The sequence below is a fragment of the Acanthochromis polyacanthus genome, chromosome 23 (genome assembly GCF_021347895.1).
Source record: "Acanthochromis polyacanthus isolate Apoly-LR-REF ecotype Palm Island chromosome 23, KAUST_Apoly_ChrSc, whole genome shotgun sequence".
NCBI lineage: Eukaryota > Metazoa > Chordata > Actinopteri > Pomacentridae > Acanthochromis > Acanthochromis polyacanthus.
The window spans coordinates 25,364,926-25,388,969 of record NC_067135.1 but is presented as its reverse complement, the minus strand read 5'-3'; the positions used below and the strand labels follow the sequence as shown (position 1 = coordinate 25,388,969).

The following is a 24,044-nucleotide window of genomic DNA, read 5'->3' as shown; positions in this document are numbered from 1 at the left end:
TTGACACTTTAGCAAATTGTACTTGATTCTTAAGTTCTTAAGAGTCTATAAAAACATAATGTTAGCAATTAATTTGCACAGAACTCAGTGGTTTCTAAAGCAGCTGTGTGTTCATAAACTGCCTCGTTCTTCTCAAAGGTGTTCTATTTTCTAAAGCAGAGAGCAGTTCTTGCACATTATCACCATCTGTCTTTATTTGGTGTGTGCGGTTTGGTAGTACCAGTGAGCTGCTTTTTCTCTTCTGTCTGGTTTCTGTTCACACATCTGGAGATAGAGCAGACTTGTTGCAGCTTCCACTCAATGTTGATCTCAACTCTGAATTCACACACTCTTTTATATTTTCCATTGCACCAGCATCCATCACACACATTCCTTACAGTGGTAGAAAAAGTCTTCGGATACCCTTAAAATTTCACACAATCTCAAATATTATCATGAAATATTGGTGGACAAATCTTTTTTTATGTTTCAAAAGGCCTGACTGCATTAGACAGACACAAACAAATGCAAATGTTATTTTTTTCTTTATTGTTTACAAGAAAAACGGACATAGCTGAATTCTACCAAAATTACCTAACGCTCAAATTTTCTTGTTTTTGTGGAACCAATCAATCTAACATTTTTAATGGGTTTTTAAGGATATTTTGTATTATGGCTGTGAATGTACTAAAAGTAATTGCACTTGAAGGGTGCACTGAAGAGTGATTCTTAATGCAATATTTCACGAAGGGCATCAGCTGTCTGGAACTGATGGCCATTTTTATAAACTTCCCTTGCCATCCATCCCCAAATGTTCTCTATGGGATTTAAATCAATGGAACATTCGGGATGGTCCAAAAGAGTGATGTTGTTCTCCCTGAAGAAGTCCTTGGTCAAGCGAGCACTGTGCACTGCAGCGTTGTCTTGTTGAAAAACCCAGCTGTTACCACACAGACGAGGGCCCTCAGTCATGAGGGATGCCCGCTGCAACATCTGCACGTAACCAGCCGCCATTTGACGACCCTGCACCCCCTGAAGCTCCAGTGTTCCACTGAATGAAAAAGCACCCAGATCATGATGGACCCCCTCCACTGAAGTATTATTTTTTTCACTGATCTCTCTTGTAATTGTGAGAACATTTGTCGCAATCAACATAATATTTACCATTTGGCATATTTAACACAGATCATTCTAGTGTATCAGGCATTAAAGGGTCAAACTCTGCTTACTGTTCATATTTTTATTAACACAATAAACTCCAGCTGCAGTAAAACCATAAGTTCACCTATAAAGCTGATATCTGGTGTAACCTACTTACAGTGCAGCTTTTGATCAGAGCACAAAGACAGAAACCTGAATAATCTGGAAAAGAAATGAACCAGGAAACAAACTGTAAAATCACAACTTGTCCTGTTGGTTATTTTCAGTCACTTTAAAGAGTTCCAGTAGATTTAATGTGCAGCAATTAGACAGAAGCTGTTAAAGATGAGGCTACACAGTGAATGAAAGTAGGTTTACACCAAATAATGATGTTGCTCCAGCATGAAGCTCGCATTCGGTACGAGAACATTGCACAGTCGTTTTTGGCTACGGAAGCTCCCGTAGACCAAAACGTCTGCTGCGCCATCAAGCCGGTCCGAATAGAGACAGGTTTGTGTTCTCACCAGGAGCGAACTGAACAGGAGCTCACATAGAAGCGGACCGAGACCACCTCTCGAAGGTGGTCTCGGTCCGGTTCTTTAGTCCACACCAAAAACACCTGGTCTGCTTTCACACCAGCCCAAACGAACCGTACTTGCTGGTGTTGCGGACTCCAGTCCGCTTTAAGCAGACCAAAAGGCGTATGTGTGAAAGCATCCTTAGAGGCAAAGTCTGCAGGTAGTGTCAACCAGCAGACTCACCAGCAGATGGTGTTATTCAGATCACTAGGCTTCAAAAAAGTTTCCATCCCCAAAAACCTGCATGGTATCACATAAAGCAGATAAAATGAATTAAAAAAAACACATCAGAATTCTGGTTAACAACATTTTCACAAAGTGGTCTGTACGTTAGGAGACTTTAACTCGGTGTTTAGACAACAACTTCAGCACCTCCAATCCGAGGCCGTGGTTCTCTGGCGGAAACCAGTGGATTGCTCCCTCTGGGTTGGGGGGAGTTGCTTCCCCAAGCGAAGAAGTTCAAGTATCTCGGGATCTTGTTCATGAGTGATGGGAAAATGGAGCGAGAGATGGACAGGCGGATTGGTGCGGCGTCATCAGTAATGCGGGCGTTGTACCGGTCCGTCGTGGTGAAGAGGGAGCTGAGCCGTAAAGCAAAGCTCTCGATTTACCAGTCCATCTACGTTCCAGTCCTCACCTATGATCATGAGCTTTGGGTAGTGACCAAAAGAACAAGATCGCAGATACAAGCGGCCGAAATTAGCTTCCTCTGTAGTGTGGCTGGACTCAGCCTGAGAGATAGGGTGAGGAGCTCAGACATCCGGAGGGAGCTCGGAGTAGAGCCACTGCTCCTTCGCCTCTAAAAGAGCCAGTTGAGGTGGTTTGGCCATCTGATTCGGATGTCTCCAGGGAGACTTCCTTTGGAGGTTTTCCGAGCACGTCCGTCTGGGAGGAGACCCCAGGCCAGACCCAGAACTCGCAGGAGGGATTATATATCTTGTCTGGCCTGGGAACGCCTCGGGATCCCCCAGGAAGAGCTGGAAAGCGTCTCTGGGGGGCGGGATGTCTGGAACAACCTGCTTCACCTGCTGCCTCCGCGACCCGACCCCAGATAAGCGGAAGAAGATGGATGGATGACTCTAAAAAATTATGTAATTTTGGTGTTTTGGTTTATTTAAATGAGTATGTTTTTCAAACTTGTGCTAAATTCACCACAATTCCAAAGATAAAGGACCAAATGGTTCTCATTTAGTAGTGCAGCAGGTCTCAATGTGGAACTAGAGAGGAAGTGATTCATGCTGTCCAGGACTGGAGAATAATAATATCAATAATTACATCAAGAAAAAGTCAAACACCAAGAACATTATACATATATATACATATATATATATATATATATATATATATATATATATAGCATGCCGTTTAGGAAATTATATATATAATGAAACTTGATATATATATATAATGAAAATTGATATATATATATATAATGAAAGTCGATATATATTGAATGAAAGTCGGAATATAGAATGTTCAGATTTTCATTCCATCTATTCAAAGTTTCATTCCATATATTCAGACTTTTTCCTACTGAGCCCTGGAAGGACATGGCAAACAAAAACAGGAACCTTATTGGACATTTGCTCTTCAGATGAGCTCTTCTGTGATTATCTATCTGTCTTCATGGTTGTCACAGGGAACGGCGACTACGTTTGAGAAAACAGGTAATTTTTAGAGATGTTTTGATTCTGAACACTGAACGTGTTAGCATTAGCTCAGCTACTTAGCTTCAACTACATTTGCATCCCTACATAGCTTAAAGGTTAAACACATGCACCATATGTTGATGATAATGATAATATCTATGTTTATCTTTATAGCTGGTCTTAAGGCTAATTACGAGGCAGAGGTCAGCTGCTGCCTGGACACATCCATGATCACGCCACTGGTGGGACACAGTTGTACTGGATTTCAGCTGAAGGCTGCTGTTCTGTCCAAACTGAGACATTTTTATTGTGACATACCCTCCACTGTTGTTAGCTTTTGATTCAATAATTTTTTTTGAGATGAGGAAATCACTATTGCATGTTTCTAGTTAAATACCCTACTTTTATGATATATCACTACAGCATGCACTTTTTATATTTTCCATCAATTTCACCCAAAAGTTGAATAACTATTTGTGAGCAGTGTATGTAGACACATAATAGAAGCACATTTCAATAATATATCTGCTGCAGTAGTGCAGTTTATCTACCTAGATTGGTGTAACAGTAAAAAAAACAATATATGCTACTGATGTTTCTGACTAAAATCTGCTTGAAAAGCACAACTGCTTATCTGTCAAAATGTGTGTAACAAAAGTGTGCACTGAACACTGAATAAAGTCTCTGTAGATTATAGACAAAATTTGCATCTCTCATCACAAATTTCTGTTTATTCATCCAAAGTGCATGGGTAAAATACAAAACAGGTGAAGTACTAAAAAAGATTTATTTTCTAGAAAAGCCAATAGTCAACAATGCAGTTTAATTCTGGGACAGTTGCTCCAGCACCGACACCATGCGTCCCATCAGTGCAACCAAGGTTTTCATTCATCTTCTGGATGTTCTGGAGCATGGCAGAGGTCACGTCTTGGTGTCTTCCGATCTGTTCCAAGAACCGTTCCTCTGACCTCTCCAGATACTGCAGAGGATCCAAAGCAGCTTCCTGGTTCCCTTTTCCTGCATAAAAGCACCAAAAAGTACTAGTTGTCAGTAATTATTTTCTATTTTCATAAACACAGTTAACTTAAAGTAAATGTTCTATTTTGTGATTTTAGGATGGGTCAAAAGATAACATACTGATCATGTTGATGTCTGCATAGTCTAAACAGATCTTACTTGATTTGGTCTGTAGAGAGGAGGACGGCGTGGAGGAGCTGCAGGACGGAACCAGTAAGCTGCAGACTAGTGCTCCTGGTAACTGGACCTCATCATCCAAGGCCGACAACTAAATAAAATGAACAAGACATGCTGTTGATAGCATCTGTAATACAAATGATTTTATCCATTAACTGATTTATTGCTTTGTCCATACAATGTTAGAAAGTGTTACAAATAATACCTGTAATCATTTCCAACAGTGATAAATGCCTTGTTTTATTTTACAACAAAAAACACCAAAAGCATCTGTGTATAAGAAATCAGTGCATTGGATTTCCACATCTGCAAAGCTAGAAAATCACACATCAGAATTTTACCTTGAAATTATGAAAATAGCTGCAGATTACCAGTACTCTTTACTTCATTGTGTTAACTTGATCATTTGAATCAGTTTTTTAGACTTGTATTACTGATACGAAACATAATCAACACATAAATTAAAATGTGTTCGCAAAGAGTTCACTGGTTCTTCAAGGAAAATTTCAATGATAACCATATAGTTCAGTAATATGATTAATGGGTCATTGTGTAACAGCGTGGGAGGTTCTGAATACAGGTCTTGGACTGAAATATTGCTGCTGCTTTCCTCCGGTTTTATAAGGAGTTGTTTCATAGCTTGTTAGCTTACCAGCGGCTAACTGGCTGGCAAACAATAGTTCAACGCCAACCTCTAATCAGTGATCCGGTGTCCGGACCGCGTTAGCTGGCGGAACGTTCATAATACTGATATGGGACTGTTGTAGCTAGCGTATTCATAGTAGGATAACAGCAGGATGTTGGAGAAATAAAACTTACCATTATCAGGATCGCTGGTCTGCATAGCAGACTCTTAGCGCATCGCACTGCTTGAATGTCTGTGTATTTCAGGCCGATTTCAAAATAAAACTCAATAAAATTCTCGTCCGGGTGAGTGTCCTTCATTGTCGCTTCGCCATACGGACATGTCCCTTCCGGGGCTCGGTAGGAAAAAAGATTTGATATATATATAATGAAAGTTGATATATATATAATGAAAGTCGATATATATATATATATATATAATGAAACTTGATATATATATATAATGAAAGTTGATATATATATATAATGAAAGTCGAAAATACAGTTGATAGTGATCATGAAATAAAGCCTAATAGAAATGACCTGATAATGTGATGCACATTTCCTCTCACTGTGGTGGTCTTGTGAGACGGGGACTGCTCCTTCATAATATATATATCAACTTTCATTATATATATATATATATCAAATTTCATTATATATATATCAAGTTTCATTATATATATATCGACTTTCATTATATATATAATTTCCTAAACGGCATGCCATAGGCATGCCATATATATATATATATATATATATATATATATATATATATATATATATATATATATATATATATATATACATACATATACAGAAGACTTCATTTGCAAAAAAAAATTCAATACAATAAATATTTTATATTTTGGTCTAAGGTTCATGTTGCTGAACCAAGTTGAGGTGAAAAGAGGCTTTGTGACTGCAGAGGGCAGAGTTGTATTGTTTACAGATGTTCAGATTCAGCCAACAACAGACAAAGGAGAGGAAGACAATCATTTCAGAGGACTGAGGGCTGATATCACAATGATTTCTACAGAATATGCTGTTTCCATCTATTTATAATGAACAGGTCAGGTTGTAAATCAGGCTCGGATTTGGAAAAGACGCAAACTTTCTGCACTGGAAACATTTTGAAACAGACAAATAAGCAAATAAACAACACATGTTGCAGCTTCATGGTATTTGAAGTTTTTGACTTCTGCTGTCTCTACTCTGAGGACCCACGCACATTTTAAAGGTTACTCATTTAGTTTTTCAATTTCAAACGTTCAATTTCCTTCTTTTACATCAAACCAGTTAAGTTATTATCACTAGTGTAGAAGCAGCATCTCTCATAGATATTTATGGACGCGCTGCTGCTGCATCAGAAATAATTCAGACAGGAAGAGGAGGTTCTGAGCTCCGTGATGTGTTAGCAGAGGTTCAGTCTGATGCTCAGACAGTCTGCAGCAGCATCATGGAGGTTACAGCTCTCTGCATCCGACTCTGTAAGTACAGATTGTGTCCACTTCATCTGTTCAGTCGCCACATGTTCCATCATCTGTCTGATTTGTCTCTGCAGTGGTGGATGTGTTCGTCCTGCTGGCTGCACAAGTGGACCACAGTTACTCTGCTCAGAAAGCTGGTGAGTTAGAAACATAAAGGTCTGCTATCGCTGTCTGTTACACCTCAGAATGCCAAAACCTTGTGACAGGTTCAGAAAGTATGTTATTTTTAAAGATTTCCAGAATTTCACCACTTCTCAGCACCAGGAACTGTGGAAAAAAAAGTCCAATTTACCATTTTAATCAAATTATTCAAAAAAAAATCTAAGCCTGGAATTGTGATAGTTCATCACAATCACATTATTTGAATCCTTCAAAGATTTGTCAAAAATAAAACATTTGCACTAACTTGACTTGTTAGAAACAAACGATTCTTTCCCACACAACTGTGAAGCTATCAGTGACTCATGACAAATAAATAGTGAAATACCTACAGTTTGTCATCAACATTTTATTTCCAGTGTTGGTAACACCTTTGGACACTTGGAAGTACTTTGGACATGCTGATTCCAGGTTACCTCAATTTTGAATAAAATTATATATGATATATATATTATATATTTTGTATAATAAATAACCCAAAAAATCCAATATTTGTCTTGCCTTGTTGAATCACAGATATTTCATCTTGATAGCATTTCTTCACTGCTTTCCTTTCAGATGCAGTTTTTCTTCGTGTTGATCCAAAGAGACTTCAGTTCTCTGAATATGAGTCTTTCTCTGTGACCTGTGAGGGGACTGATGGCGTCTCTGAATGGAGAGTGATGAGGAAGCTGCAGAAAGCCTTGAAGGCCAATTCTTCTTCTAACACGTGCATCTCATTGGAGTCTTCCTGCACATTTGATCCTGCATTTATAAAGCACAGCGGAGAATACTGGTGTGAAGACGAAGATGGACGAACAAGTGACACCGTCAACATCACTGTTGGTAGGTTGAGTTTTCGATGTGTTTTAAAATGTGTAAGCTTTAATCATGACTTCTAAAGAGTGAGAGTGAGACACCAATCAAGGCTGACAAAGTTATGAAAATATGAAAAATAGAAGACAGGACATAGCTTTACTCCACCCATTCTTTAGGAAAACTGTTTGATGATGTTAATCCCAGCATTTCATTTTATTCACTCTTTTCTTCTTCTTCTACCAGCTAAAAAGATTGTGCTGACAAGGTTGTTGTTAGACACAAGTTCCATGCATAATGATTATTATTTTAAATATTATGTTGATTTAAAAATGCTGAACTGTTTTATTTGAGATTCAACATGGTCATCAGGGGGTGGGACAAGAGAAACATGGCATTTTAAGGAGGAACTCCAGACTTAGTTGACATTTTAAAAAACATTATTTTCTCTTTTCTCTTAGTTTTTGTAGAGTTAGTCTCAGGACAATAACATTTCAAAACAACTACATGTTTTAGTATTTTGTAATTGGATTATTTTAAATTTGATGGGTGGGACGTAAAATGTCCTCCAAGTCTAGAATGACCCAAAAACTGAAAAATATATGGGATTACTAACTTTGAGAGAGTCCTCGAAAAAATCATATGTGACCTGTTTCCATTCAGAAAAATTTCCAAAAATAGCTTAAAATTTTGATATTTCATCAGATTTACTTTATTCTATGTCATATAAATTATATAAAAAAATAAACTATTTGCTCAAACCAGATTAATTAAAATAAAAATTATTTGATTCTCATTGCATTTCACAAGACACGACTCAGTCATTGATTACCAACAGTCACATGACACACACTTAAAGTTTTCAGCTGAACAACAGGCAGTGTTTACACAGAGAAGAGAGGAGACAAGTCTGGAAACAAACTAAATTATAACGTACATGACTGATGAATGCAGCATGGCTCAGAAACAGAAAAGATACATTCACAGCATGATGAAACATCTTTCTACTGCTCATGGTCAGAGTCGTGTGGAAAACATCTAGTCTGTAGAGGGTGCAAAGATGGAAACTCTAAAATATGTAAAACATGTCGTGAATACATTTTTCTCCAGTTTTAGTAACACTTGGAGTTCAGATGGTTAATAGACAAGAAAGTTCATGTTTCAGATATGACTGACTTTTTCAAATGTGAAGAACAAAATACCTTTTTATCGTGTTTCTCAGCTGGTTCTGTGATGCTGGAAATTCCTGAGCAGCCTGTGATGGAGGGAGATGATGTGACTCTTCGCTGTATCAACAAGAAAACTGAGTCTAACCACACAGTTGATTTCTACAAAGATGGCGTCCATCTCGAGACGCGGTATGACGACATGATCTACATAATCCAGAGTGTCTCCAAGTCTAATGAAGGACTCTACAAGTGCAACATCTCCGGATGTGCAGAGTCACCTGAGATGTGGTTGGCTGTAGAGAAACAAAAAACAGGTGATTAGTATTCTTCATTGTGTGTAACCGTGTGTTTGTTTAACATATTTAAGATCTCTGTTTTTCAAGTCATTACAGAACCTCCCAAAGACACTGAACTGTCAGACAGTGATGTCCCTGAAACCCCCATGTTATGGATTGTTGGTGTTTTATTGGTGGCTCTGCTGTTGCTGCTGATGGGAGCACTGCTCTGCAGCAAACACAAAGGTACAGCAACCTTATTCTCTAGAAATGATGTTGACTTATAGATATGCTTTCCAAATCACAATGGAAAATTAATCATTTGCTGGATTACGGTCTGTAAAGAATGTAGTTTACTCTCCAATGACTCGAGCAACTCTTCATTTTCTGTGGTGGAATCACCGAATCAAAACAATCACGTATTTTGGTTCTTTCAAAGATTTATGACAGATCATACGATAGATCAAAAATGACAACGCTTTTCAGGTCTTTTCCTTGTCCATGTGATCAGCAGCAGACTTGAGTGGAGCTTTAAGGTTCTGCTTCTAGAGGAAGAACTTCCTTCTTCATGGATCCTCTCAGCTCATGTTGATGTCAAACCCTGTGGACACTGACAGCTGTGTTCCAGCAGCTTCTCATTCATTCACACCTGCTTTCTGATGATTCTTGCTTGTCTCTTGACCATCCTGACCAATGGTCTCTCAGCAGCAGGTGATAGTTTATGTTTTCTTCCTGGTGGTGGCAGTAACACAACTGGACCATGAACTTTGTTCTGACAAACAAATGATTTTGGATCTGAAGCTACTTTGAAATGGCTCCGAGTGACTTTCTAACTTGTTCAACTCAATGATTTTCTTTTCCAGATGTTTGCTGAACTCTTCAGACTTCCTGGCTGTAGCGTTTCAGTCTAATGAGTGGATCCAATGGGTTCAATTTATGATGAGTTCAGAGGAGTCATCAGCTGTAGTCAGTTCTAATCACTCATGGGAAGTTAAGAGACACTAAGAACATTTTATTAACAACTTTCTTCTTGACCCAGCAGATTTTATAGTTCTAATTCAGAGTGACTGGAGTCTTTGGAAACACAAGACTGCCATGAAATTCATGGTCAGAGCAAAATAATCCGTCGACACCATAGACACACTCTAAAGGAAGCAGCAGTGTGGATTTGCGTCTAAGTTATGTTAATGCAGGTGGAGATATTTTCATGGAAAAACTAAATCTGGAACTTTGACAAAAACACAAGCTTTTAGGGGTTTAATCAATGACTGTAGAAGGAGTTTAATAACAATGTACTCATGATCATTATTACTTTGAAACACACAGACTGTTGTTTTTCTATTTGTTACTTTTTCAGTCTGTCTTTCATCTGGAAAATCATCACCAGGGCATGACGACAACATTGGTGAGAAACTCCAACCAAGTTCTATTGTTTCAATGCGATAGAAACTAATTAAGGATTGACGATAATTCAAAATATGAATCCTTCTAACGTCACTGCCAAAGACATGTTTGCAGTTGTTATTTGACAGGTTTTTTTAAGCTAAACTTGCCATAGTTTTAGAAATGCTACTTTCAGACATTCAGTGTTCAAAGTGAAATATCTGAAGCATCACTTCTTACTTCAGCCAAAATGGGCCAATTTAGTCCTCTTCAATTGCAGTAGAACCAACCAATGAATTTGAGTTTGATATGATTATATTATGAAAAATACTACTTTTGCAGAGACTAAACATAATTTTGTTTAATTCTTTAATAAGAAACTCAGCACTTCCACTTTAACTAGCCCTAGGAACTGCTACAAGAAAAACTGTGAACATATAAGGTGGTTTTCCACTGCAGGAACTCATGGCAGGTTCAAGATGTGGTGAATCTTTGTAGGCATTGGCCCTTTCTGATGTTCTATTTCCATGTTGGTGAAAGATACAACAATAATCCCAATATTTGTACGATCTGTCAAGTCACTGTTTTCTGTTTTTACATACAAGACTCAACATCTTTTCTCTGAGTGGATCTTCTCCAGTCCTTGTTATTTAACTCAAGAGACACTACAAGGTTTTCCACAGGGCAGAAAAACAGACAGAAGTGGTTCAGCAAATCAGAAACACAGCAGCTTTTTAGGTCTCATTACATTAACGAAGGCAAAGTTAGAGGAAACAAATCTAAACTGAAAATGACAAAAATGTCCTGATGGTCATGTAAGAGATACCATAAGCTAGCATGCTAAAGTTAGCATCCTCATTTATGACTTGTGACACGAGCATGTTGAGGATTTCTGAACAGAAACATAGCAGTGTAGCTTTATAAAGATTATGCTAAATGTTAGCAAATGTTTATTCGTGCATAGGGCTGAGTCGAATTTTCTGCATTTTCAGACATCTTTGTTCTTTTTTTTTTTATCTTGTAGTCTTGAGAGAGGACAATGTGACCGATCCACATCATGCAACATATGCTGTTGTCAATAAGCAAAGGAAGAGGAAAGGTAGGTTACTTTTTAATGAGCTTTGAAGTCAGAAAATGATTAGAAAAGTAAAAATAAAATGAGAGACTTTGTTTCAGGAGGAGATGATCCGAACCACATGACATACTCTTTTGTTACAATGTCAGGTCAGTGGAAATGTAGTTCCTGCTACATTACATTTAATTCTGTTAGCTGGTGTTGACTTTGTTGTAGAATAAGTCGTCTGTGGTGCTTATTTCTGTTTGAAATAATGTGAAACTTTGCATTCATAGACATTATTACACTGTAATCTTATGAATTTCACCAGCTGGCAGCGTTGTTGTACAATTCTGTTTCCAAATATGATCAGTGCTGCATAAATGAATAGAAAAAAACAAGCTTTCAGAATTAAATTTCATATTGATTAGATGTCCATTTCTTTTATCTGTTTCAATCAACAGAACCATCAGAGTCCAGTGCAGCCACCAGTGCACTAGAGGAGGGCATCATCTACTCTTCAGTCAACATAAGTACGTGTTCTAAAACGTTACATCACCTCTTCTTCTACTGGTGGAAATGCTTTCTCACTCTTGCTTTTGTTTGAATGACATTTTCTCAGTAACTATTGAGGATAAAAACCTTAAATTTTCACTGTTGCTCTTCATCATGTCCTTGATTCAGAATCTGTGAGATTAGCCGAGTCAATCAAACAAAGCCTCATTATTCATGAGCTGAAATATGACAAAAAACCCTGAAGCCATCATGAAAAGTCTCACTTTTGAGCACGTATTTTAAATAAAAGTGATAAAGCAGAAGTCAGCTAGTGATATTTACTGAACCATGTGTAGCTGCATGTCACAATGATACAAAATACGTAAATTATTTTTTATTATACCACATTTGTTGAGTTTTTTTTATGTTACACAACTTTTCCCGTCTTTTGTTTCTGATATCTCAACATTTTTGAACTGTGTTACTGCATCAAATTCCAAATGAACACAAAGTCTATTTCTGTTCCAACTCACATTTCTACTATTGTGCTGTTCCTGGTTTAATTAACTTTCAGATTCTATTATTTACATTTTACTCTCAACATTTTTTTAACTGAAGTAGTAGAAACAGGTCAAATCTTACTTGACTGATAGAAGTCTGTAGAGCAGCTTTCTTGCAAGTACCTGCAGTTTCAGGTGATAATTTGGTCACCTCAGTTAAAAACCACACGAGAGCAAACACAGACTGAAACTAGGTCAGTGTGTTTATTTAACCACCAACAGTAAGTTTCACTGTGGCTGGTTTTAAAGTATTAAAACCAAATGTAGAAGGTCAGGACAGTTGAGGAACAACTACAGCTACATGATCTATAACTACAGCACCATTTTTATCAGAGTTCTTTTGAACTTTAGCTGTAATAAAACTGCTCCACAAGAAGCAGCTGCTGCAAATTAAAAGTAATATTATGTGCTTTTAGTGTTCTGTAAATGAACAGAAAAACCAAACTGTGCATTTTGTATTTATTTGTTTCCCAAACAGACAGACAGGTGATGAGAGCAGCCAATGAGCCACGTAGAAAGGAGGACGATGTCATTTACTCTTCCATTAACAGTAAGTTACTTTACTGCAACCACAGCACAAATCACTCCTGTGATTTGCTCCTGTCTCATTTTTCCTCACTGTGGGCTAATTTTCCACTGCAATCTAAAGTCCTGGACTGCTATGGAAACAGAACAACCATCAGTAGAAGTCAAGAGAACTCAGGAAAGACACAGATAGAATTCAAAAACAATTTCAAAAAGTTGAGGTTTGTACATTTTTTAGCCGACAAAATGGAGAAACAGCGTGGAAACAACATACACAGCCAAATGCTCACAGATGTTTACAACACTGAGGCTCTTTCTAGTACAGATATTTAACGCTTAGATGTTTCTCTTATATGCTCAGTGTAAATACTGCCTGCAGTTCAACCTAATTCTGCTCAGAACTTTATTCACATTACTGCTGGTCACAGCTGAGTCACTAATGGCTTACAACAAACTGTGCTGAGTAATGCAGAGTTTTTTTATATTTTTATTTTTTTGTTTATTTTCTAATAGAATCTAGTTGGTTGGAGCAAACGGATTATTTTTGAAGATTTTTAAAATAATTTTAAACTTAGATTTGGTTGTTCAACAGACCGTAATTGCACAGAGAAATGATTCAAGAGCCACCAGAAAGTTGAAAATCTGACAGTTCTGTCAGTTTTTAAGGTTTTTTAATTGTGAAATGTGACGTCTACATTGTGGCACGCTAATAGCAGACTGGGATCATGAACTCCACTGTGTTATGTAGTTTTATTCTGAGTTTGTGCTTATCCTCTGTGTTTTACAGGAAAGTGACAGCTGACTGAAGACGAGGAGATGCTCAGTTTAAAGCTCTGCTTCTGGATTTCACTTTGCAAAGGAGGAAGACATGCTCAGGGATGTTACAGTAACTCAGCACCTTTTCAATTTATGACATAGTTTTCAGTCTGTATAGAATAATATTTAAACTTGTAAAGAAAAGTATGCTAATTTGCTCCTTTTAAATTACTTGCAAAGCCCATTTTTAACAGCCTCTCCATAACCAATGCTGTATTTTCAATCAAAAACTAACAAGTGGTGTAAATTCTGTCCAAATACTGTTGTACTCTTTTTTTAAAAAGTGAATCATCTGCTTTTATATACAGTAACACACAATTTCCTCCCTGTGAGTGGATGTTTCTCCAGCTGTTGTAGTTCAGTTGAAGGAAAACCACAATAATAAAGAAAAAAAAGCCAAACGCAGCCTTTACCAATGTTACGTTCTTGTGCAACACAGAGGTCATGGTGAGGTCACAGCGGAAATGATTGGAGGTCTTTGACACCAAACAGCAGGATTTCAGTTGGTGTGGAAACCAAAGATGTTTCAGTTCTTTAAAAAATAATCAACCGTCAGGTTTTAGTGTCACTTCCTCAAACTCAAAGATCTTCTTTTAAAAGCAGCCACAATCACAGGGAGACATTAGACTGTCTGTATATAAATCTATATGTTTTATAAGAACAAAAACAGCTGACAAGGCAGGCTGAAAAAAAGTGGATTTAACAGAAAAAGAAAGTTTAAATGCAGCAGTGTGACACTATTTTTATATAGTTTTAACTTTTCACAGATGTTTCAGCAAAGTGACAAAGTTTAGATCAGACATTATTTGATCAATAAAGCCTCCGTGTTACAAGAAGTTTTTTCATGCATTTTCTTTTCTAAACTTTATTTCTTGTCATTACTACAAAAAAACCTCTCATGAGAGCATCACAGGCTAAAATTAAAGGCCCTTCAGTGTCTTTATTTGACTTCAGCATAAAGATCTTTCTAAAATGATTCGATGCCTTCAGGTGCTTCACGTGTTTCTTGACCTTACCCTACCCTGAACGAGGTTTCTGTGGTTCGTCTTCTTCAGCATCGCGTCTATTTGAAGAGTGTGCAGTTTGCTGAAGACGAGTGCAGAAGATGCTGCAGCTTTTTATAAACGCTCACTGTGGTCAGCCAACAGCATGATGCTGGTGAAGAGGCAGACAAACCCACATGTCCAAAACGCAACTCGTTTCCATTAACGTATGAAACCGCTATCTTTGGGCTTTTTGAACCCACACAGTTCTGACGTTGGACTGAAGGTGACTTTAACAGAAGCCTCTTCTCTTAAATGTCTCTTTTCATGCTACAGCAGCACCACTAAGCCTCAATTAGTGCAATAAAAACATTTAAATATTAGACGATTGGTTTTGTAGTTCCATATATGCACACAAAAAACATGATGGCGACCTCCTGATGGCAACAACAAGCACCGCAGCACTAACTTGCAGCTGTTTTAAAGTATGTTTCTAAGTGACCCCAAACTTTTGCATGGTATGTATTGAAATTTAGATGAAGTTGAACAAAGAGCAGCAGCAAATCAAAATCACTAAAAATATTGGAACAACCTTAAGTTTAAACATAAAGGTTGAATTAATTCACATTTGCTGCAACTGTGGCAAATAATTACATCAGTCTTTTACTTTTGGCTTATTCATGTTCAAAACTGAATAAACATTAAAAATCTAAATGAAATCAAGTTTTTAATGGTCTTATTGATGTTTTTTTTCCCACCTTGTGTGTTTATTATTCCTGTATTATTCTGGAAGCAGCACAATTTTCAGCTCACCACAACTTCTCCTTTACTGTTATTGTTACAGAGTGAGCTGCCAACATTAAAATCCATTGTTTCTTTAAGTACACTCAACAAAAATATAAACGCAACACTTTTGTTTTTGCTCCCATTTTTTATGAGATGAACTCAAAGATCTAAAACTTTTTCCACATACACAATATCACCATTTCTCTCAAATATTGTTCACAAATCTGTCTAAATCTGTGATGGACGAAGAACACAGGTGCATTTTATTGATGGCATTTTGAATGCACAGAGATACCGTGACGAGATCCTGAGGTCCATTGTTGTGCCATACATCCAAGAACATCACCTCATGCTGCAGCAGGATAATGCACGGTCCCATGTTGCAAGGATCTGTACACAATTCTTGGAAGCTGAAAACGTCCCAGTTCTTGCATGGCCAGCATACTCACTGGACATGTCACCCATTGAGCATGTTTGGGATGCTCTGGATCGGCGTATACAACAGTGTGTACCAGTTCCCGCCAATATCCAGCAACTTCATACAGCCATTGAAGAGGAGTGGACTCCCCCCCCAATAAAACAAAACTGCACCTTTCAGAGTGTCCTTTTATTGTGGGCAGTCTAAGGCACACCTGTGCACTAATCATGGTGTCTAATCAGCATCTTGATATGGCACACCTGTGAGGTGGATGGATTATCTCAGCAAAGGAGAAGTGCTCACTATCACAGATTTAGACAGATTTGTGAACAATATTGGAGAGAAATGGTGATATTGTGTGTGTGGAGAAAGTTTTAGATCTTTGAGTTCATCTCTTAAAAAATGGGACCAAAAACAAAAGTGTTGCGTTTATATTTTTGTTGAGTGTATTTAAAGCAGCTATAATGTGCTTTACTGCAAAAATGAAAAATAGACAGTGAGACACAAAAAGGTTTTAAGGTGTTTCTTCACAGAATAACAACATCTAGGCTCCTAAAATTGCAGCAATAAAACCATTCCAGCTGTTTTAGCCCATGATTTTAGCCTAGCCGCGCTAGACAACCCATGGCAACGAATTTAATTCTCTGCCAGGGTCGACAACAAAAACGACAACAGTCGTTGAGCTCCATTAGCACCGACTCTGAATAATCTTTCTGTTAACATGTCTGTAATATACTTGAGCTTCACCCGCTGACTGTATAAATAAGGCTTCACTGAACTCCCGCATCCTCTGATTTCCGGCGCTCGAGGAACTACGTCAGCCTATTCGTCGCGCTGATTGGTTGTATACCTACCCAATTGCTGCAGAGTGATTTGAAAGACAACCTTTTAGCCCGCCTCCCTCCCTGTCGAGAGTTCCTAAACCCTTGCGTCTTCAGACCTGGGTCTAGCATGGCGAGGTTACCATTATGGCGCTGTATCCAACCTCCCCTTTATTTCCAAAATCCTTAAACAAGCCGCTGCAAGTCGATTATGTAAGCATCTGCACAGAAATGGTTTGTTTGAGGAGTTTCAGACAGGATTTAAAAAGCAGCATAGTGCCGAAACAGCACTGGTGACGGTCAGACAGTGGACTGGTTTCTAGACTGGTCCTGCTGGATCTCTGTGCTGCATCTGACACAGTTGACCACAACCGAGACTGGAACATGTTGTTGGGATTAAAGGTACTAAACTGGTTTAAACCATGTTGAAGAGATAAATGGAAACAATGTTATCTTTCTTAACTCTTTTGTCAAGTTTGTAACATTTTGAACAAAATACCAAAACCTAACCTCATAGTTGTGGTACCTATACCAAACCAGAGAGCCAAAAGTAAATGACAGAAAGATCTTTGGACCTTTTCTAAGATGCCACGATGACAAATTGTGTTTATTTCTTAAAGTTATTTGCAGAGGATCATAACTTTGTAGAGACATGATTAGTTTAGAGGCATACTCTTTTATCAATGTGATGAAAAAACATTTTTGAAACACAAAGTGACGTTGAAAATAAACACTGGGTAATTAGCTGAGGTGGTTCAACATCTTGTTAGGATTCCTCCACCTGGATGCTTTCCTTTAGGTTTTCCATATATCTGTGAGGAAACTTCTGGGTAGATAAGGAACTCTCTGGAGGGATTATGTATCCCATCTGGCCTGGGAACACCATGGGACTCTTAGGAGGAGCTGGATTAAAGGATGTCTGAAATTATCTGACTCCACTCTGATTTAGTGTAGGAAAGTGGATGCATTGGTGAAAAAAGTGTCCCAAACGAGCGGGTTGGACCCGAGCGGAGAGCCACACTACCAGGGCTGGCTGGAATGAAAGTGTTTTATTGTAGGGGGTGAATAGTGGCTCGGTGGGGGGAAAACCAGGGTGCAGGAGCGGGGAGCGGCTGGTGTAGTGGGGGGTTTTGGCCAGGAACGGGGGGGTCCAGGCAGAGACAGAAGGGGTCCAGGAGGGGGAAACCGGTGATGACTGGGTTGGGGAGAGCCAAAGGGGAAGGAGGATGGCGGGGATCCCGGACAGCTGAACTGTGGGCAAGGAGCAGGAGAAAACAACGTAAGTGAAGGCAAAACTGAACAGATTTAACAGGAGGCTAGAGAGAGAACTGAACTGTGTAGTCTTTGTTCAACAATCTGGCAGGGAGTGGAAGGATGAGCCGGTTCTTATTGCAGAGGTGTGTAATCAGGTCGATGTCCTTCAGCTGTCCGGGAGCCGTAGAGGAAAAGTGTGAGTTTTCATGGACAACATGAAATTGTCTGGATGACCCCAAACTTTTGAACGGTAGTGTATATTCTCTTGCAAAATGATAGCATGTACTGGAGTTTATGACAAAGTAAGGCCTACTGTAAATCTGTATTGAACTGAATGAATAAATGCATTGAACTCTGAGCAAACAAGGAGTGGTTTTAATCATCAGCAGTTCAGTCATAAAGTCCTTGAACTTTGTGCCACATGACCGTTGGTTCAGCTGAGTCAAATGTGGCTTCACAGTTGTGTCACATCATCCAGAACTTATTGCCTTTTTCAAAACCGATCTCCTGCAAGTTGTTAATTTTTGAAACATCACAAATTTAAGCTTTTTGAGGAAACATCATGTCAAAGATGAGTAGGTCAAAATGCAAAGAAAAATCCACTGATTCCTTTCATTTTGGCAGTTTTCGAGGTGGTTAAATGGCATCAGTGTGGATTTTTTTTAAAGATGAGATGTTTTTCAAACCTGGTGGTGCGTGAGATGATTTCATTTGATCGACAACAGAATAAATGTATGAAAACGGTTCAGAATGCTTTAAAATATTAATGCATGATGTATGGAAGTGCCATTGGGCTCCTGATTTAATAAGAAATGAAGGCATTTTTACTACAAACTGACGGATAAAGGTAACAAATGCAGGAAACTTTGTGTTTGAGTAATGAGGCCCGTCTCCTGCTTATCTCAATGAAATCTACACCCATGTCAGAGATCTAGCTCAAACCAGTGAGATTATTATTATCAATGTAGCAGCTCCATCTCATGTAGATATTTGTGGACGCGCTGCTGCTGCATCAGAAATAATTCAGACAGGAAGAGGAGGTTCTGACCTCTGTGATGTGTTAGCAGAGGTTCAGTCTGATGCTCAGACAGTCTGCAGCAGCATCATGGAGGTTACAGCTCTCTGCATCCGACTCTGTAAGTACAGATTCTGTCCACTTCATCTGTTCAGTCGCCACATGTTCCATCATCTGTCTGATTTGTCTCTGCAGTGGTGGATGTGTTCGTCCTGCTGGCTGCACAAGTGGACCACAGTTACTCTGCTCAGAAAGCTGGTGAGTTGGAAACATAAAGGTCTGCTATCGCTGTCTGTTACACCTCGGAATGCCAAAAAAATGACAGAATTGTGCCATTTATCAGCACCAGAAACTGCAAAAAGGGAAACAAAAATATCAGATTTTCAGTGTTGCAGCAGCAGTGGGGAAGAAAAACCAAATCCAAGCCTAAAGTTGCGATATTACATCAAAGTCAGTTAATTCGACACATTTCAAAATAAAGCGTTTGCCTTAACATCATACAGTGAAAAACTAAATATTCTGCACTCTGCAACACAACTGTGGAGATACTATGGACTCTGCGGCAACCAACAGTTATGTTAAAACTTTTAAATAGTAAAGTAGCGACAGTCTGTGGAGCCACCGTTTATTTTTTATTTTTTTAAATTGGTAACAGGTGTGGACATTTGGAAATACTTTAGACATGCTGATCCCAGGTTGATGTTTTCTTTATTATTATTCTGCAAATAAACGACCAAAAACAACTTTTTATTTCATTTTTTTATGATTCATGGAATCATAACTGTGTCATTATTTACATTACACATTTCGGAGTTCTTTCTCCTTCATGGTTGTTCTGTTTCCAAAGAACTCCATGACTTTAGATTGCAGTGAAAATGATCCTACAGTGATGAAAAAACAGGTTATTATCCTCTATACTCGTGATTATCTTGATAATTATCTTCACTGGTGAAATGTGCCTTTTGATTACTCTTTAGAAATAGTCGTCACAACATTTAAGGAACCTCGAGTCAATTAAATTTCAGCTTTAATGTTTGTATTTTAATTTTTTGTCTTGCCTTGGTGAATCATAAATATTTCATCTTGATAACATCTCTGCACTGCTTTGCTTTCAGATGCAGTTTTTCTTCGCATTTATCCAAAGAGACTTCAGTTCTTTGAATATGAGTCTTTCTCTGTGACCTGTGAGGGGACTGATGGCGTCTCTGAATGGAGAGTGATGAGGAAGCTGCAGAAAGCATTTGAAACTAATTCTTCTTCTAACAAGTGCATCTCATTGGAGTCTTCCTGCACATTTGATCCTGCATTTCAAATAGACAGCGGAGAATACTGGTGTAAAAATGAAGACGGACGAACAAGTGACACCGTCAACATCACTGTAGGTAGGTTGAGATTAGAGTAAAAATGTCAATTTTGTATATAATAAATAACCCAAAAAATCTATTTTTTGTCTTGTTGTGGTGGTATTGTGATATTTCATCAAATTCACTTTATTCTATGTAGAGTATCAACATTAAACCATTTGTTCAAACCAGATTCTTTAAAAAGTTCACGTTTCAGATATGACTGATATTTTTCAAATGTGATGAACAAAATACCTTTTTATCGTGTTTCTCAGCTGGTTCTGTGATGCTGGAAATTCCTGAGCAGCCTGTGATGGAGGGAGATGATGTGACTCTTCGCTGTATCAACAAGAAAACTAAGTCTAAAGACACAGTTGATTTCTACAAAGATGGCATCTATCTCGAGACGCGGTATGACGACATGATCTACATAATCCAGAACGTCTCCAAGTCTAATGAAGGACTCTACAAGTGCAGCATCCCTGGATATGCAGAGTCACCTGAGATGTGGTTGGCTGTAGAGAAACAAAAAACAGGTGATTAGTTTTTTTCATTGTGTGTAACGGTGGGGTTGTTTAACATGTTCAATGCGATTTGGTTTTTTCGTTACTGCTGGTGTGTTGGAAACATAAAGGTCTGCTATCGCTGTCTGTTGCACTTCTGAATGTCAGAAAATGTCCAACCCGGTCTCACGGGGATTCGTGAAACTGTCACGTAAATTTTTGTTTCGGTTTCGTGCGCACCAACACGATTTCGTCATGTTTTTCGTGCCGCTCACCACGAAATGTTTTTCGTGTTGCTCACAACGAAACCCGCTGTGGTAATCACATCTGAAAGTGGTTTATACCGGCGGATTCATGACGATCTCAGCTGTCCATCGGCGTATACTGATTGTGTGATCGCGTTTGCGGCCGTCGGACATTCTTTGAATTCCTATGCAAATTGGTAAGTGTACCACCGGGTTATGGTTAGGTTATGGTTAGGTTATGGTTAGGTTATGGTTAGGGTTATGTTTAGGGACGATGTCATGCAAAATATAGCGTTGGATTCGCCACGGTTTTACATTAAAAATATAATATACACATTCGTTTGAAATACGTTCTGAGTGGCACGAAAAGTCCGCCGTTTAAAATACATTGGTGCGCATTTCGTGGTGAGCGGCACGAAAAACATGACGAAATCGTGTTGGTGCGCACGAAACCGAAACAAAAATTTACGTGACAGTTTCACGAATCCTCGTGAGATCGGGCTGAAATGTCAGAATTCTGCCATTTATCAGCAGCAGATTGGTGGCTGGGATTGCTTGTTTTGTCCTGATGCATGTGTTAAGTTTCTGTTCTTATGTTTTGTGTTGTTTAAAGTCATCTTTCCAGAACCCAGTGACCATCACTCCCCTCAGGTCCTCGTGTTTCTGTGGACTGTTGTCATTGTTTTATCGGTGGATCTGCTGCTGCTGGTGATGAGTGTAAAACTCTGCAGCATATACAGAGGTACAGCAACATGGCATTTTGTTGTTCCTTCTTCTTCACTGTGGATTCTTTTTTCACATCAACATAGTCCTGCACCTCAGTGGAAACAGAACAACCATGAAGAAGTAGACAGAACTCAGACATGTTTCAATTCTCTGTTGTAGGACACAACTGTAAAGCCCTAAACCAAAAAACATATGAAACTGTTTTAGTTTAAGAAAGGATTTAACACTTCTCAAGGTGTTGTATTTAACTATTGACATTTTCCCATCTCCTACAAACTGCTCATCAGCTGTACAAAGATGTTTGTCCATGCTGAATGTATCTTCTAACAACTTGCTCCTCTGTTCTCTGTTTCTGAGCCGTGCTGCATTTATTATAATGATTATCATCAGTCTTTCACACATTTAAATAGCTAATTAATGTAATAATACCATTTCAGTGTTTTTCAAGTTATTGATTTATTTTAAATATGCCTGTATTAAACAGATTTGTTCTTTTGTTTCTCAAACAGAGCGACAAAAGTCCAAAGGTGGCAACAAGCCTGGTTTACAAGAGGATGCTGCCATATATTCTTCAGTCATCTACAGGTAAAACTGCACAGTTCACATCCTAAACTGTACTGAGAGTCCAAACAAGAACACTCAAAGATTTATTACTAAAGTGAAATTATTTTTTGTTATTTGGTGGCTTAAATTAATAGTTGTTAACAGCATTTTCATTCTCAGAGGGATAAATACTGATGGTATTTCAAAGCAGGTGGCATCTCAAAGTTAACCTTAATTTAGGAGATTTTCCAGATTCAGGCCTCATAAGGAAGTGTAGAAGTTATGTGATTAAAAGGAGGTTTAACAGGAAGAATAAAGCTTGTGTCCTACGTTGTTTTCCACTTAATTTCACTTTAATTTGTGACTTAAATTTCTTCATTTGCTTTTCTGGTTAAATTTAGGCAGCAGAACGACTTGGTTAAATTTTAGAAAAGACAACCTGCAGAGAACATTACACAACTATATAAATGTAGTCTATTTCTGACATTCACAGATTGTTATAGTTTTGTCCAACGGCCTCCACGTTAAAAAATGATGATTTAAAGCACCCAGTGCATTTAACTGTGACAACTTTCTTCAGTTTAGCTTCTGTCACTTTCCCCTTTCTGACAAACCTATATAAAAAATCAGGGCAAAGGAAGTTCAAATAACTCACCGGTTAATGTTTATTGATCAGATTTTTTTGTGTTTTCTGTGTTTTACAGGTCTCTGAAAGTTGACTGATGATAAGAAAATGTGTTTAAAGCTCTGCCTCCATGTTGAAGTTGGTTATGGAGAGACTTTGTCACATATTCTCATTCAGTGATGTGACAATACATTGGTAATTCTTCAATATTTCTACAGTAAATATACTCTTTAGCTTCATTTTTAATGAGTTGTAAAACATGCATTTTGCATTTTTTATTATCAATACTGTATGTAATGGTAAATTGACACTTTAGTAAATTGTATTTCTTTTTTAAGTTCTTAAGAGTCTATAAAAACATGCAATTAGCGGTGAATTTGCACAGAACTCAGTGGTTTATAAAGCAGCTGTGTGTTCATAAACTGCCTCGTTCTTCTCAAAGGTGTTCTATTTTCTAAAGCAGAGAGCAGTTCTTGCACATCGTCATCACCACCTGTCTTTATCTGGTGTGTGCGGTTTGGTAGTACGAGTGAGCTGCTTTATTTTCTCTTCTGTCTCGTTTCTGTTCACATGTCTGGAGATGCTGTTTATAACCTGCTGCAGCTTTTTGCAGCTTTTGACATTCACAGAATTGCGATCCCATTACAAATCCACCACTGTGGATTTATCAGGACTTATCTGTCAGAAATTATACAAGGAACAGTTGATTAAATTCTGGGGGTGTTTCTGAGTCCCATCAGTTCCTGTCACCTACTACATATATAGGTCGATTTGGTATCCGTACATAATGTACACATGTGTAACACGTGACTGTGCTCAGCGGAAGGTCATTTTTTGTGAAATATTTGTGCCATTGGAAATTGTACAATGACTGAGCAGCTTTGTCAGAATCCTGCA

At 38.3% G+C, this 24,044-nt stretch overlaps 2 protein-coding genes and 1 long non-coding RNA gene across 5 annotated transcripts; 2 read left to right on the top strand and 1 right to left on the bottom strand.

Annotated features, from left to right (window-relative positions):
• Window positions 1-4,049: 4,049 nt before the first annotated feature.
• Window positions 4,050-5,524, bottom strand: LOC127532344 (uncharacterized). Its single transcript, XR_007939724.1, has 3 exons — window positions 5,360-5,524; window positions 4,523-4,631; window positions 4,050-4,363 (listed from the first exon to the last, which is right to left on the bottom strand). It is a non-coding gene; the product is annotated as an uncharacterized LOC127532344 (long non-coding RNA).
• A 1,028-nt stretch (window positions 5,525-6,552) lies between these two features.
• Window positions 6,553-14,297, top strand: LOC127532329 (low affinity immunoglobulin gamma Fc region receptor II-like). The gene is made up of 11 exons (XM_051943931.1): window positions 6,553-6,654; window positions 6,729-6,791; window positions 7,372-7,638; window positions 8,831-9,091; window positions 9,161-9,298; window positions 10,410-10,457; window positions 11,460-11,534; window positions 11,612-11,659; window positions 11,954-12,022; window positions 13,023-13,094; window positions 13,857-14,297. The coding sequence occupies exons 1-11, from the start codon at window positions 6,624-6,626 to the stop codon at window positions 13,862-13,864; spliced, it is 1,080 nt and encodes a 359-aa protein (XP_051799891.1). The 5' UTR covers window positions 6,553-6,623; the 3' UTR covers window positions 13,865-14,297.
• Window positions 14,298-18,065: 3,768 nt separating this feature from the next.
• On the top strand, window positions 18,066-23,751 carry LOC127532335 (low affinity immunoglobulin gamma Fc region receptor II-like). Of its 3 annotated transcripts, none has more exons than XM_051943941.1 (7): window positions 18,066-18,172; window positions 19,358-19,420; window positions 20,278-20,544; window positions 20,781-21,041; window positions 21,867-21,995; window positions 22,489-22,564; window positions 23,227-23,751. In XM_051943941.1, exons 1-7 carry the CDS (start codon window positions 18,085-18,087, stop codon window positions 23,243-23,245), a joined length of 903 nt encoding a protein of 300 aa, XP_051799901.1. In that variant the 5' UTR covers window positions 18,066-18,084; the 3' UTR covers window positions 23,246-23,751. The 3 variants fall into 3 exon arrangements, with proteins under 3 accessions (XP_051799901.1, XP_051799902.1, XP_051799903.1); XM_051943942.1 differs by lacking the exon at window positions 18,066-18,172 and adding an exon at window positions 18,183-18,343; XM_051943943.1 differs by lacking the exon at window positions 18,066-18,172 and adding an exon at window positions 18,741-19,283.
• Window positions 23,752-24,044: the final 293 nt, after the last annotated feature.